The sequence below is a fragment of the Corticium candelabrum genome, chromosome 2 (genome assembly GCF_963422355.1).
Source record: "Corticium candelabrum chromosome 2, ooCorCand1.1, whole genome shotgun sequence".
In the NCBI taxonomy this organism is placed as follows: domain Eukaryota; kingdom Metazoa; phylum Porifera; class Homoscleromorpha; order Homosclerophorida; family Plakinidae; genus Corticium; species Corticium candelabrum.
The window spans coordinates 7,349,599-7,363,631 of record NC_085086.1 but is presented as its reverse complement, the minus strand read 5'-3'; the positions used below and the strand labels follow the sequence as shown (position 1 = coordinate 7,363,631).

At 41.0% G+C, this 14,033-nt stretch overlaps 1 protein-coding gene across 1 annotated transcript; it reads right to left on the bottom strand.

Annotated features, from left to right (window-relative positions):
* Nucleotides 1-2,122: 2,122 nt before the first annotated feature.
* LOC134176425 (thrombospondin-2-like) lies at nucleotides 2,123-13,205 on the bottom strand. The gene is made up of 23 exons (XM_062643095.1): nucleotides 13,176-13,205; nucleotides 12,932-13,106; nucleotides 10,916-10,977; nucleotides 10,450-10,512; nucleotides 10,325-10,387; nucleotides 7,355-7,603; nucleotides 6,752-6,874; nucleotides 5,834-6,688; nucleotides 5,669-5,776; nucleotides 5,475-5,549; nucleotides 5,261-5,406; nucleotides 5,064-5,186; nucleotides 4,879-4,981; nucleotides 4,621-4,806; nucleotides 4,427-4,552; nucleotides 4,066-4,190; nucleotides 3,670-3,886; nucleotides 3,355-3,582; nucleotides 3,205-3,293; nucleotides 3,065-3,138; nucleotides 2,595-2,863; nucleotides 2,447-2,538; nucleotides 2,123-2,358 (listed from the first exon to the last, which is right to left on the bottom strand). Exons 1-23 carry the CDS (start codon nucleotides 13,203-13,205, stop codon nucleotides 2,244-2,246), a joined length of 3,696 nt encoding a protein of 1,231 aa, XP_062499079.1. The 3' UTR covers nucleotides 2,123-2,243.
* Between the last annotated feature and the right edge of the window lie 828 nt (nucleotides 13,206-14,033).

Genomic DNA, 14,033 nt, shown 5'->3' with positions numbered 1-14,033 from the left:
ACTCCAACATTTGAAGGTTTGCTAGCTTCGTAGGTTGTTTGTTTGTATCCGCTCGACTGCGTCCATCTACTAATGTGAGGGTATCGGCATGTGTCTAAGTCTTTCGGTCTCTAGGTCTTTGTTTTTCTCAAATTATTTTAATTTCTTTGTTTACTTTTCTGTTATCTAGTTTGTCCTTTTGCCTATTTTTGATTTCAGTGACTGTGTATCGATGCAATATCAAATAGCTATATCTATAAAGAGTTGCAGTGTGTTTGTGTGTGTGTGCGCGCGCGTGTGTGTGTGTGTGTGATAGTGTGTGTGTGTGTGTGTGTGTGTGTGTGTGTGTGTGTGTGTGTGTGTGTGTGTGAGTGAGTGTGTGTGTGTCTGTGTGTGTGTGTGTGTGTGTGTGTGTGTGTGTGTGTGTGTGTGTGTGTGTGTGTGTGTGTGTGTGTCTGTGTCTGTGTCTGTGTCTGTGTGTGTGTGTCTGTGTCTGTGTGTGTGTGTGTGTGTGTGTGTGTGTGTGTGTGTGTCTGTGTGTGTGTGTGTGTGTGTGTGTGTGTGTCTGTGTGTCTGTGTGTGTGTGTGTGTGTGCGCACGTGCTTAAGTGTGGTGCGATGGCTTAGTTGGTTAGAGAGTCTTCCACAGAGTGTTTACATCCGGGAGCTTGCAGGGTTGCATGTTTAGGTCACAGTGATGGCGAGCTATGGCATAATTTCCTTGGGCAAGAAACTTAAACAAAATTGCCTCTCATGACCCAAAAGTATAAATGAGTACATGGTCATTGACTGGAATGGAAAAACCCCGACTGCGACAAATTTAAAGTCTATCAGCCACTGGAGTCCAGGTGGGACTTCAAGTGCCAACACGATAGTTGGCATCGCAGTTTGTGCTCTGGCGATTACCTAGCCAGGCTCCAAGACCGTCTGGAACTAAAACAGAAAGCCGTCGTCTTCCCGTGTGCTGCAAACGTTTGCCACGCAAGTGCTGTTCTTCAGATCGCTGAGATCATTACAAAACAAACAAACAACCGTGCTGTAGATACAGTAGTAGTGTATCTACTCACAGAAAGACACAGCTTTCTAGATTCAAGTAAATTTAACTGGTGGTATTACCACAATAAAGTATAAAAAGCGAAAGCATCTTCAAAATCACGGTAGTTCAATGAAAACTTAGGCATTTCCAGATCGCAACGACACGCTCACAGGCATAAACGGGTAGACGAACGCAGACATTCTTAGCAATCACGACTTATATTTGCACGACACCTTCGAGCGTGTAATTTTCCAAAACGTTGACAGTTTGTATGTTGCATACTACAGCCGTCGATTTGCAGCGACAGTTAGGAAATTTTACTGGGAGCGAGGCAAGACAACTCCACAAGAGACAAGAAAGAGAAAGACACAGCCTCTCGTAGTCATTTCCTGCGAGAGGGACATACGGTATGCAACAAGGCCCGTGATTTGCATATCACATGAATCACGTGAATAATTTCCACACGGTTTTTTCTTCTTTGTTTACTTTTAACACAAAAATTATATCTATCATCTAATACTGGAGGGCAGAACAACGTAAAAGTAGTATAAAAGTTTTTATACTACTTGTATACATACATACATACATACATACATATATATATATATATATATATATATATATATATATATATATATATATATATATATACTATATGTATGCATATCTAACAATGGATCCATGTAAACAGTCGTACGGTAATGAGCATAGGTGCACCTCAGTCATGTGTAGGCAGTGTATCGTTGAACGCTTATTAATTTAATAATTAGTTGTGAACTAATAAAGAATAAGACAACTAAAACAATTCTAAAATTATTAATGTCTTAACATTCCGCAAATATTGAAATTTGATACAGTTTACAATGTAACGGAGGCTGACAGTTGGATTGGGTAACTCAACTGCTCTGTTTATGTAGGTGTGAGTGGAGTTGTCCATCTCTTTCAGTACTCTACCATCAGCTGCAGTTAATAATCTATACAGTAAATACCCTCAATCGTCTGCAGTTACAGAGTCGTCGTCTCGTATACATGCGGTACCTATTCAGTCTGCTTGTGCGATCTCATCGGTTATAGTACAAAACCTTGGACCGTTAGACCTAAATCTTTCTAAACTAATTGATCTTGTTGAGATTTAAACATAACACAGATGTTATATATGTTCAGTGCAGTTTCAGCTATAGCTAAGAGATACATAAGCATGCCATGCGCTAGATACCGATGACGACTAACTACTCGTCGGTTAGTTCTATTGAAGACGCTATCCACTTCGGTCCGGTCGCAGGAACGCTGACATCATTCGTGCCAGCTACATCCCGTGACGACAGACCAAACCCTTCATCAAACCTGACAACGGCAAAATAATTAGTTATATACAAAAATTACTTAATACAATAATTAGTTTATTATGCAAAATTTACAGATCACCACTAACTTCCAATATCCGATAAGATTTGCTGTCTGATCTGCCGTCAAGTAACGATTGTAAGTCGAAGATACATCAACGGCTGCGTCCCACAGCCGAACCTAAATACAACACGTTAAAAATACTAACAAAATGTGTCGGAACAATAATGCAACACTTCATCAATCCATGCGCCATCCAGCACCGTCGAGCCATTCTGTCCGATCAGTAACGACGACTCTTGGTTAAGTGAAACATCAGCAAAAGGTGTAGGGCTCGTCTGGTTCAACTGACCGTTGATGTAGAGCGACTGCGTTCCTTCTTGGCGGTCATATTGCATAGCGACGTGGGTCCATGTAAGATATGGCACGACAGCTATACTCGTAACATCTGACGTGCCAGAGAGTCCAACGTGAAGTTTCTCATCTATGATGCCAGTATAGATATCTACAATGAATATTGGGCAATCACGCAATGCTTTACTCACACACACACACACACACACACACACACACACACACACACACACACACACACACACACACACACACACACACACACACACACACACACACACACACACACACACACACGCACGCACAGATTATATATGGTCATTACTGTACACACACAAAATGAGTATCTCACCCGTCCCATATGATGTACCAAATATCGGTTTATTTTCAAGAACGGAACATCGAGACGATAAACCACAACCATCACTGTTATATATACAATTATTTATGAATTAATTGACGTTATAAAATTTGTATAAATTACGTCTTTACCTAAAAGTGACGTCATCAATAGCCAAGTCAGATGGGTAAAATATTCCTCGAGTTCCCGTTACTCGGACGATTATGCCACCAGTAAAGTCCTGTGTTGAACAGATCAGACCTATTTGCACATTACATATAGAATAGACAATTAGAACTTACAGAAAGGTCAACAACTGCCTGATGCCACTGATCTCCATGATTTCCTTCCACGTAGAATACAGTTTGCCAGCTCTCGACTCCTTCTTTTACTGCAACGTCAAGTGAACCCATGAATGTGTTGACTTTGTTAATGTTTTGGGGCTCTTGTGACAATATCTCATACAAATGGTACCAAAAGGTCAACGTGCAAGTAGGACTGGATGGAAAACAAGGAGTCTCAAACACAGCCTAAACAACAAACACATTCTATACTAACACGCCAGCACAAACGAATGAATTAATTAAAAACATGGACGCACACAAACATTAGTGTACCTGATCTCCTGGTACTTGAGGTGCTGATCCTTCAATAAATGCGTAGTTTCCACCATTTCCCGTGTGATCTGATGATGGTCCCGTCTTACTAGAAGGAGTTGATCCGCTTATCAGAGTCCAGTCAAAGTCATCTTTTAAGGATTGAAAAAATGGTCCAAGAGATGGGGAAAACAATGAACCAAAGTCGGTTGTTCTCACAAAGTTGCAAGTTAACTTGCTATCATAGAGACAATGGTACTAAGCAGTGTTTGTTTGTTTGTGTGTGTGTTGTGTGTGTGTGTGTGTGTGTGTGTGTGTGTGTGTGTGTGTGTGTGTGTGTGTGTGTGTGTGTGTGTGTGTGTGTGTGTGTGTGTGTGTGTGTGTGTGTGTTGATGCCATAAAGTCGAATGCGCTAACTTGCACTGATTGATAAAGATCCAAGCTTCCAAAGTGAATGATCGATCGGCAATGTCTAAATCATCATACGTTCCAGCATTTGCTCCAGATGTCACACCGTTGTAATTTAATCCATAATTTGTGTTCTATCAACATGACCATTAAGCTACCATACAAAATTGAAAACGTCAGTTTGCAATCTTTACACATAAAACAAAGAATTCAGTGTCAATTGCAATTACCAAGTAAGTAACAGAAATAGATTCAATATTCAGTTTTGTATGGCAAGTCATGCTATTAGTCAACAATCGATTATCACATATGATTGTCAATCATGCATGCCACAAGCTATAGTCCTGTCAAGAATCAAAAATATACTTACTTCTAAGCATCGATAACTGAGTTGAGAAAAAGTGACATTCTCTTGTGACGACACAAACACACCAAGACGACCACCATGATGCGTTGTATCATACACTGGGCCGCTGTCAGTTATTATAGATGATCCCTGATCACATACACACTCTCAAGATTGCAAATTGAAAAAATCTGTAAAATGTGAATGTCTATCCCTACCTGTGTCCATACAATTCGTATGTATCCGTTGTCTGGATTGTGTGTCAGCTTCCAACGATAAGACGTTTCGTATTCCCACCCGAAAGGTTCACTCGTCCAGAGAAGTCTAGACTCGTTTACCACATTTCCCGTATTCCAAGTTGCGTCGCGTAGATCAGGTCCAGGTCCAATGTTAGAGTCAATAACCTCAAATTGAGACAAAGAATACGCTGAGACATCAACCCCTTACAACAATTGCACGAGAAGCTTGTAATATACTTTCAACTGAATGCCAGCACGAGCATTAGGGTGTGGATATGCAAACTGATTGCCAAACGTGAAATACTGTGGTCCCTTCTTCCAAATGCACACATAAAATTTCCTATTCAGACAAATTAAAACGTCTGCAAATGGTTGTTGCTAACTAGAACTGGATCAAATAAGGTAAGACAAAAACCACCAACCTGTTGCTTTGGTAAGAAAACACGAATCCTGCATAGTCGTCATCAATATTGTTACCAATGAACAACGTCCCACTGTATTCCACGTAATCAAACGATTTACGCCCAATAGCCATGCCAGGATCACTGTAAAACGTTTGAAGCAATTAACTTGCACGATGCAGCTGAAATTTTACTGAGATTATCTCCTCAACACTCACCTGTCGACTGTCTGCAAAATTTCAGCTCCGTTGTCGTTAATAATCCAAATGGGATCGGACTGTGATGATTCAATGGGATCAATGTCGATTCGAGTAAAACTGCTGAAATCTGTTGTGGTTATCAGAGCGTTCAAGGGACAAACATCCTACAGTAACAAATAATTAAATTAATTAAGTTCAAATATTGCATTCTGTCAGGCAATTTGAATCTTACATCAACGTCCAAAATGCCGTCTCCGTCCAGATCACCTTCACATGCATCTCCAACTCCATTTCCGTTAGCGTCCTCCTATAAAGATGTACCATGAATAAGTCAAAACAAGCACGCACGCGCGCGCGCGCACACACACACACACACACACACACACACACACACACACACACACACACACACACACGCACACACACCTGTCCAGGTTTGTGCACCAACTGGCAGTTATCATCCTCATCTGCCACACCGTCGTTGTCATCATCATTATCACAAGCATCACCCGTTCCGTCTCTATCTGTATCAATCTACCACATCTCTAATTTAGATTATTAAAGAAAAATTCACACATTAGTCAAGTCTACCTGGCTAGGATTGGGGATTGCAGGGCAGTTGTCAATCGAATCAATAATACCATCATTGTCTTGATCTATTCCATCATCACACGCATCCCCCAGTCCATTCTCATTTGAATCTGTTTGCTTCATATTGCGTACTGATAGACAATTGTCACATATGTCGCCTACACCATCACCGTCTCCATCCAACTGTGCAGGATTGAAGTGGAACGGACAGTTGTCCAAGGCACCAGCCAACGTATCATTGTCTGCATCATCATCACACGCATCTCCTACGCCATCACCATCTGTGTCTGTCTGATCTATGTTTTCTTTGTTTACACAATTATCACATGCATCTCCAAACCCGTCACCATCCGTGTCATTCTGATTAGGATTCACCACTGTATCACAGTTGTCGTCGATGTCCATAAACCCATCATTGTCATCATCCACATCACAAGTGTTACCAATACCGTCTCCGTCCGAGTCCTCCTGTCCACTGTTGGGCTCAAACGGACAGTTATCAGCCACACAAAGTAAACTAAAGTTAGCACACGGGAGAGACACATCAGGCCTTCCATCGGCATCCGTGTCTTTCCCACAGTAAGCGCTATTGCCTGCAAACCCAGCATTACACGTACACGTGAACTGACGTCGACCTGTTGATTTGCACGTTGCTGTAGTTTCATTACAATTGTGTTTGCCCAAAACACAATAATCATATTCCTCACACACGGTTGAGTTACTCGACCACGACTCGTCTGCCAAGCAAAAACGACGTCCCAATACCACCAGTCCATAACCGGGATCACACATAACAGTGCAACTGTCACCATATTTTGTGCCTGTGCAAGCAATGCTACCAAACGTTACTGGTGGCTGCAGCAACAAATCAGTATTGTGAACTAATTTATAGACAACATGCAAGTTTTGATATTTTACCAAATCGTCACATTCTCGAGATGAACACTGTGGCTCATCACCTGAATACATTGCTACTTCGTTGCAAGTACGTTTAGATGGCCCGTCCAGGAATAATCCATTGAAGCATTCATATTCGCAAGTCTAACACAAAAAACTGCATTAGACAAAAATAGCGAATACTAAAATTATGTTACAGTTTTCTTCCACAAGAATTTGAGAATTGAGTCCTTACTTCTTTATGTATAAATATTTCTTGTCTATCTATCATGTGTCTGTAATGTTGAATGCCTAGCTACTTCTCTTACCCGAATAATTGTATTGTGTGTGTGTGTGTGTGTGTGTGTGTGTGTGTGTGTGTGTGTGTGTGTGTGTGTGTGTGTGTGTGTGTGTGTGTCTGTGTGTGTGTGCTTGTGTGTGTGTGTGTGTGTGTGTGTGTGTGTGTGTGTGTGTGTGTGTCTGTGTGTGTCTGTGTGTGTGTGTGTGTGTGTGTGTGTTTGTGTGTGTATGTGTGTGTGTGTGTGTGTGTGTGTGTGTGTGTGTGTGTGTTTGTGTTCATGTCATTAAGGCTAAACAATCATACAAATCACAATCACAATAACCCCGTGCCACTGTCCAGCTTACATCCAAGTAAGCACTTCCTGTGCAGACGATTGTACCATTCAAAAGCTGCTGTGGTTGAACACACCATACTGGTCTGTTGCAAGCATAAAACATACCGCTCCATTCCCCAGACGCATTGTACATCACACTGTAGCTGTTGGGTGGATACTCGACATTATCAGCGTCCAGTAAAAGACCCGGTAAGCAAGTAATATTACATGTCCCATCAAACGGTTTCGAGTTGCACATGATCGTACTTTTGGTCACATTCTACAAGGACACAGATATATGTCAACGTACTTCATTGACAATTCAATACAAAGACTTTGAACATAGAATAGGTAATGCAAACAACATGAACATAACATCTTGACCAACACACTTAGACAGATGCATACATACGTAGTTAGACAATGTGTTCGTTGTGCAAGTTATGCAAACTGTTTGACAAAACCATAAATTTGTTGTTTAAAAACGTCGTCACATTTATGGTAGGATCACGTTTTTGCTGTTGAATCTGTAAATGTTTTGATGTTGTTAAAACCCATGCACTGTGGGTGTAACTTTTTGTATGTTAGTTTATGTTGTAGGAGTCATTGACTGGACTATACGTTTTACAAAAGATTTCTAATTCTGAAAGACACTTTACGTTGTTATTAAAACGTATTGTTGTATTTTTATAGATATACGTGCTATAAAATTCATGATGTATAACAATATATGAATTGCCATACTTGAAAGCTACGGGACGACAGCAATAAGGTGTTTTATTTTATACAAAAGATATCCTATCAGCCAAGTATAAGTACTAAAGCAGACAAAGACAGACGCAAAGACGCACAAAAACAGTCGTTGACTAAAGCAGAAATATATGCTGAAGAATCTTGAGTAACCGACTGACGAACAGATAGAACAACAAACTGACAAAACCATAAACAGAAAAACACAATCAAGAACAACAAACAGAGAAAACAATAAACAGACAGAACCGCAATCAGACAAAACAATAAACAAAAAAGACAGTAAACATACCTAAACATAAACCTAAAGAACAGCAAACCTACACAACAACAAACATGCAGAGCAATAAACATACAGAGCAATTAGCATGCAGAACAGTGAACATAAAGAAAAAAGACAGAACAACAAACAGACAGAAATACGTAATATATTGCTGCTCTTGGCTGCTCTTCATATTGCTTCACCCGCCCGCCCGCCCGTCCACTAACTTTTGACATTGTCTAAACAATATATTTGGCGAGATAGGCTTAGGCGACACTGCGCCTGAAGACCAGTCACGATTTTAGGCAGAGCGGCTGCTGCCCGGACTGACGTGAATATCTCCAACCAATACGCAAAGTCTGCCCTCCCCAAGTTTCTAGGTACTCACATGGAACCTCATACATTGTTATGTGTCCATGTGCATGCGCACTAAAGTTATGATTTGCTTAAAGCTGTATCATAATATGTGCAGTTCAGCTGCAAGAGAGAATATAGTGGTTCAAGAAAACGGCATACACGACTGCCATCTGACTGTGCATTTCATTTGCAACACTGCAAGCAGATCGTTCAGAAGATATTGCAAAACAAACAGAGTAAACGAAAGGCGAGTAGATAGCTGTATGCTTTCCAGCAAGTGCAGATTATCAGGCACAATTACTTAACAACTGTGGGCACTCAACTGGGGTACATAATGCAAGCTCTCCGTTCCATAATCTACTTGCAAGACAACCACTTGAGCCTCAACCTTTTAGTGATGCAACCCATCAGAAGCAAAAACAGTAAACACATAAATTTTGACAACACGATCCAGTAAATGTGCCAGATTCGCGGCTACTGTTATTTCATGAATATGAAACTTGAAAACTGTTGACAAAGAAGCAAAGGTGATATTACGATAGGCAAACAACACATCATCAACAGCAACGGTCGGTCTCAACACAACCTCCCCATTATCGCATCCTCAAGCCAACTCGATTAGTCAACAATGTAAAGCTCGTCGACAAAGTTTAGAAGGATTTGCTTAGGATCACCGTTGCATAGATGTGTGTAAAGGTTAGGTGTGCCACCAATGGAGACCGACATGTGTGTGGTCTTTCTTGAAGGTGAGGTAAGTTGTGGGAGAGCGAGCCCTTCTCTTGTCGAGATATGCATCGAAAATTCGTACACAATGGTGTGCGCATAGGTTTCGTTTTGGGGTTCTGGGGCATGGCTTGCCTACGATTTACACTCCTACATGACCACGACATCGAATACGAGGTCTCGCATAGCTTGAAATTGCTCGACGGTTGCGTCGTATAGACCATTTGCATTGGCTTCGTACTTTGGACCAGGCAGCGATTGTAGCGTTGGCGGCGCAATTAGTCTGTGAATAAGTCCATGATACCGATAGCAACGCGAAGGCAGTAGAAACTTGCGTTGCGGGAATAGTTAGTAGCAAACGGAGCACACTTCTTTGGTTTGCACGTGCCGAGGCTAGCCTGTATGCGTTGCAAGAGGCGACAGCCATAGATAACGTGCAACTGTTCAAAGACGAGGTCGTGGAGCAGCCAGGTCCAGTATTTGGAGACAGTAGTAGGCATCTCACCGACTGACGCCGTTCTTTCTAAGCGAGTTCTTTCTCCTCATATCACTGTAATTGTTGATGCAAAACTAAACGGGAGTATATGTAGAGAAGGCGGATCTGCTGCAACACAAACTCGAGGATGGCTCTTCGCTGGATTGGCAAGAATGGCGGCAGGTAGATTTGCACGTCCAGTGACGCTGCAACTCACCTGAGTTAAATACTTTGCTACATACACTGTCCTACAGTTGTTGAAAAGCATCGCAACGTGTGTGCGTTAACATTTTACTTGCTGAAATTTGTGTTATTGTCGCTAGATCTAATTGCAAGACCTAGAAGCATGGTGGATGGTAAAAGCATGCAGTAACACGACAGTGCAAATAGCCATCTATGTATTTACTAAAATTTTGGTTAATTCTTTTTACTACCTGTTGAAGTCGTGCTTGTAGCTGTACTGTAACATTAACATTTTTGATAGCTGATGTCAACTCCTGAGAGAACAAAGCAAATTAGTGTCTTTAAGGTTATTGTATTACTACTACTGAACAATAACCTGTATGTTGCCATCTTGGATAATGACATTGTGTTGTACTGTCATTACTTTTGACTCCAAGCTCTAAAAACAAGAACATTCTTGATTACAAGTATTTTTTAAATTGAATGTCCTCTTGCATGAACCGACCGTGCTCAACGCTCAACTTCAAAAATGAAATAATGAATTACGTTAATTAATATACTTAAATAATTATGTTGGCACTAATATATAAATAAATTTTAATTGAAAAATATTAATATAACAAAAAATGTAGATTTTTAAAACTTTATAAACGACAAGTGTTAAAACATATAAAACAAAGACAGCTGATATTTACTAGTATTATATATTGTTATTTGCATTTCTAATTTTTTTAATATCTAACATATCTGGAGAGACTTACATTTCTTTTTGGATCTCTTTATTAGTCATTTTATAAAAATTTAAATTTAAAATAATTAAATTTAATAAAATTTTAATTTACAGATGCACCTTCTAATGCAATTGTCATTTCTTTCAAAGGCAATCTTGTCTCATGGACCAAACCTACATGTGGTAACTGTTTCACACCATATTTAAAAACTTATTGACCATACCTTTAAATAGTTTATAATCTTAGAATACTGTAACATTTATTAATGTATAATTTAAAAAAATTTGTATTTTATATTTTTACGCTTATCAAAGTACAAAAATTTCAATTTGTTATAAAGTAATACGTTGAAACACTAACTGATACTTTGAAATATTTTTAATATAACAGGTAGTTTGTAAAATATGTGTTTTTTATAGCAGTCAAAGTAATAAAAACAGTACCAATTTTGTAAAGTAGTATTTAAATATCCTTATATCTCTAGTTCTGCCGTTTGTCCCTGGACAGTCGAATTTAGTTTATCAACAGTCGTTGTCAAATGCTAAAGAAACAACTGTAAAAATTTGAATAAATATTTTTACTAATTAAAAATATTATGTTTTACTAACATCTAAATAGGTGTCTCGTCGAGTTTTACTACTCTGTAAATCGATTACGTCGGATTGTAAGTTCTGCAGATGACCATAATCACATATCATTGTTGCACTAGTTGATATAAATAATAAATTTTGTGCCTTTTGAGTGCCTTGTCACTGTCTAGTTAGCATGCGAATATGCACTCGAGTACACAGTACAACTATTCGCATTGAAAGCACGCATGCTACCGCCGTGTCTTCAGAAAGTTTTTATTGCTCCGTCTCTGACGGGAAGCTACTAACGACTAAGAGTATGCCCTTAGAAACTTGGCGACAAGATTTGCGTTGCGCTTGCAAACCTCGCTCCTCCACCTCGTCAGTATCTGGTTCATGGAGTCAGTTCTGCAGGCATGGTTGCAGAAGATTTGACCTCCAATCCTAAAGCTGTGCTTCGAGTAACCGGACACCAACCCCGGCTTCTACTGAAGCGTGCACGTCTTTGACAAGCCGTTGCATAGACAGAGGCATTCATCACAACACAGAAAATGCGGGCCTGCCTCTCGACTTCGCCCGGCGAGGTAAACCGGCATTGCCATAATAGGACCTAAAGCGGTGCCCTTCTTTCCGAGATGGATATCCACACCCTTCCGGAGGGTTCAGTATTTTCTACTGCATTCGCCTAACTCTTATGAGTGACGGGTTCGAGAGAGAGTCCACAGCAGTATCGCTAACTGTCAGATGACCCGACGATTCAACGGCCGGGACGAATTGTGCAGTACTGTAACTTAGCCCGCGCGCAGAAAATCAAAGAATGACAAACAAAATTAGCCAAAGCATCACCACGGCAAGCTCGTCCACTATTGGGGCACAGTGGTCTGCCAGTCTGAGCAGTACACATCTGGAGTGACTATTAATCGCTGCCGCCATTTGGGACCTACCATGGATCGCGTAACGCCTTGTAAGACCAGTACACCAACAGCGGCAGAGACTGCAAGATGGATTTCCTAAACCGTGCCGAAAGCGAACTTGGCGCACCGCTAACAGGTCATTTTGCGGGTAGAGTGCGCGATACATACGTCCGCTATAAAGGCCGTTAACAAGCAAATAGTCCATTCAGATATCGGGAACCGGGTATGCAGAAGTCAGATAGCAAGCTTCGCCGTTTCTGTACAGTTCGGCCTCACCTAAATTTGGAGGATTTTGATCTGTATAGGGTCAAGCAATCGGCAGGATCGTCTCATAACCGCCTACTAATAATCTTATTACAGCCCTTGCTTGACGAGGCTCTTCGTCAGCTGCACAACAATAGCAGACATTTTGGGGTGGAAAAGACTGTGGTCAGCGCGGATGACCGATTCTGGTGGCCAGGGTACATAAGTGATATTCAACACTGAGTGAGGACTTGTGAATTGTGTGCCCGGTCCAAACCCCCTCAACCCCCTTCTCACGCCAAGCTTCAGATAATACAGCAATGAGGATTTATGGAAATGGTCGCGACTGAGGTCCCTGGATCGCTACTTTAAACAGCAAATGGCAACCGTTTCATCCTGACGTTCACCGACTACTTCACTAAATGGACGGTAACCTTTCCCATGAAAATTCAAAAAGCAGAGACAGTCGCCAAAGTCCTTGTCTAAGGGGTCTTCCCTCCTTACGGCGTACCCATGGTCCTTCATAACGACCAAGGAAGGAACTTCGAGAATTTGCTTATAGAATAGATCTGCATGCTAATACACATCCTTAAAAGACGAACCATACCATATCATTCAAAGAAGGGTTTAGTCGAGAGACTGAACCAGACTCTGATACGAGTTCTCAAATCGCATGTCTAAGACAACTAACGGCAATTGGACGATTAGATTCCGCTAGCTCTTCTGTCATGTAGAACATCAAGGCAGAGCTCGACACAAGAAACTCTATTCAAGCTGATGTTTGGGAGAGATCCTCGAACAACAGTCGATGCCACATTTGTAACAAATGTACCACTGGCTCAGTTAGCGACAGAGTATGTTCAAAAATTACAGGTGTAGCAACGTGTGACTCGTAAGCTCGTGGATTATCATCTTGCAGCTGCCCAACACCGTCAAGTTACGAACGATAATATGGCAATTAATTAATCGCAGCAGAAGCACCAGGTGGGTGATCTGCTTTGGCTGATCAACACAGCTGTGAAGCGTCTATTATCTCCTAAACTCAAGAGACCATGGTTGGGATCGTTTGTTATCACAATGCAATGTGGTGAGACGAAATACACCATTAGTTGTCTCAGAGGTGGTCTGGTGATGAGGGTTCATTATGACCGCCTAAAACGATACTATTGACGGGACCTGCGGAAGTTCGCCACAGACCCAGACCAGTGCGACACAATTCAGCGAGAAGTAGCAGAAAGTTATGATCAACCACCTAAGAAGAAATATCTTCACAAGAACTTTCGCCAGCGACAAAGAACAGCCATATGCATAGACCAGACAAACAAAGCGCTCTTCTGCTTCCAGTTGTGGACAACAACGAGAACGTCATGTCTTGATTAGACATGTGAGATCGTGCCAATAAGAGATCTTTTGAATTTGTGATGAATTTTTCCTCAAAGTCAAATTTATTGCCCAGCAGCTACATAATGTGTCTGTTATGTTGTGTTAACTTTCTTAAGTTAT

Excerpts from the sequence above, each read along its gene's own strand:
- LOC134176425 (XM_062643095.1), bottom strand. The coding sequence starts at position 13,205 with ATGCGATTTGAGAACTCGTATCAGAGTCTG. Across the intron at positions 10,978-12,931 it reads TAGTGAAGTAGTCGGTGAAC|GTTTGGTCCATGAGACAAGA; the intron begins GTCAGGATGAAA and ends TACCACATGTAG. Across the intron at positions 10,388-10,449 it reads TCCAAGATGGCAACATACAG|GAGTTGACATCAGCTATCAA; the intron begins GTTATTGTTCAG and ends TTGTTCTCTCAG.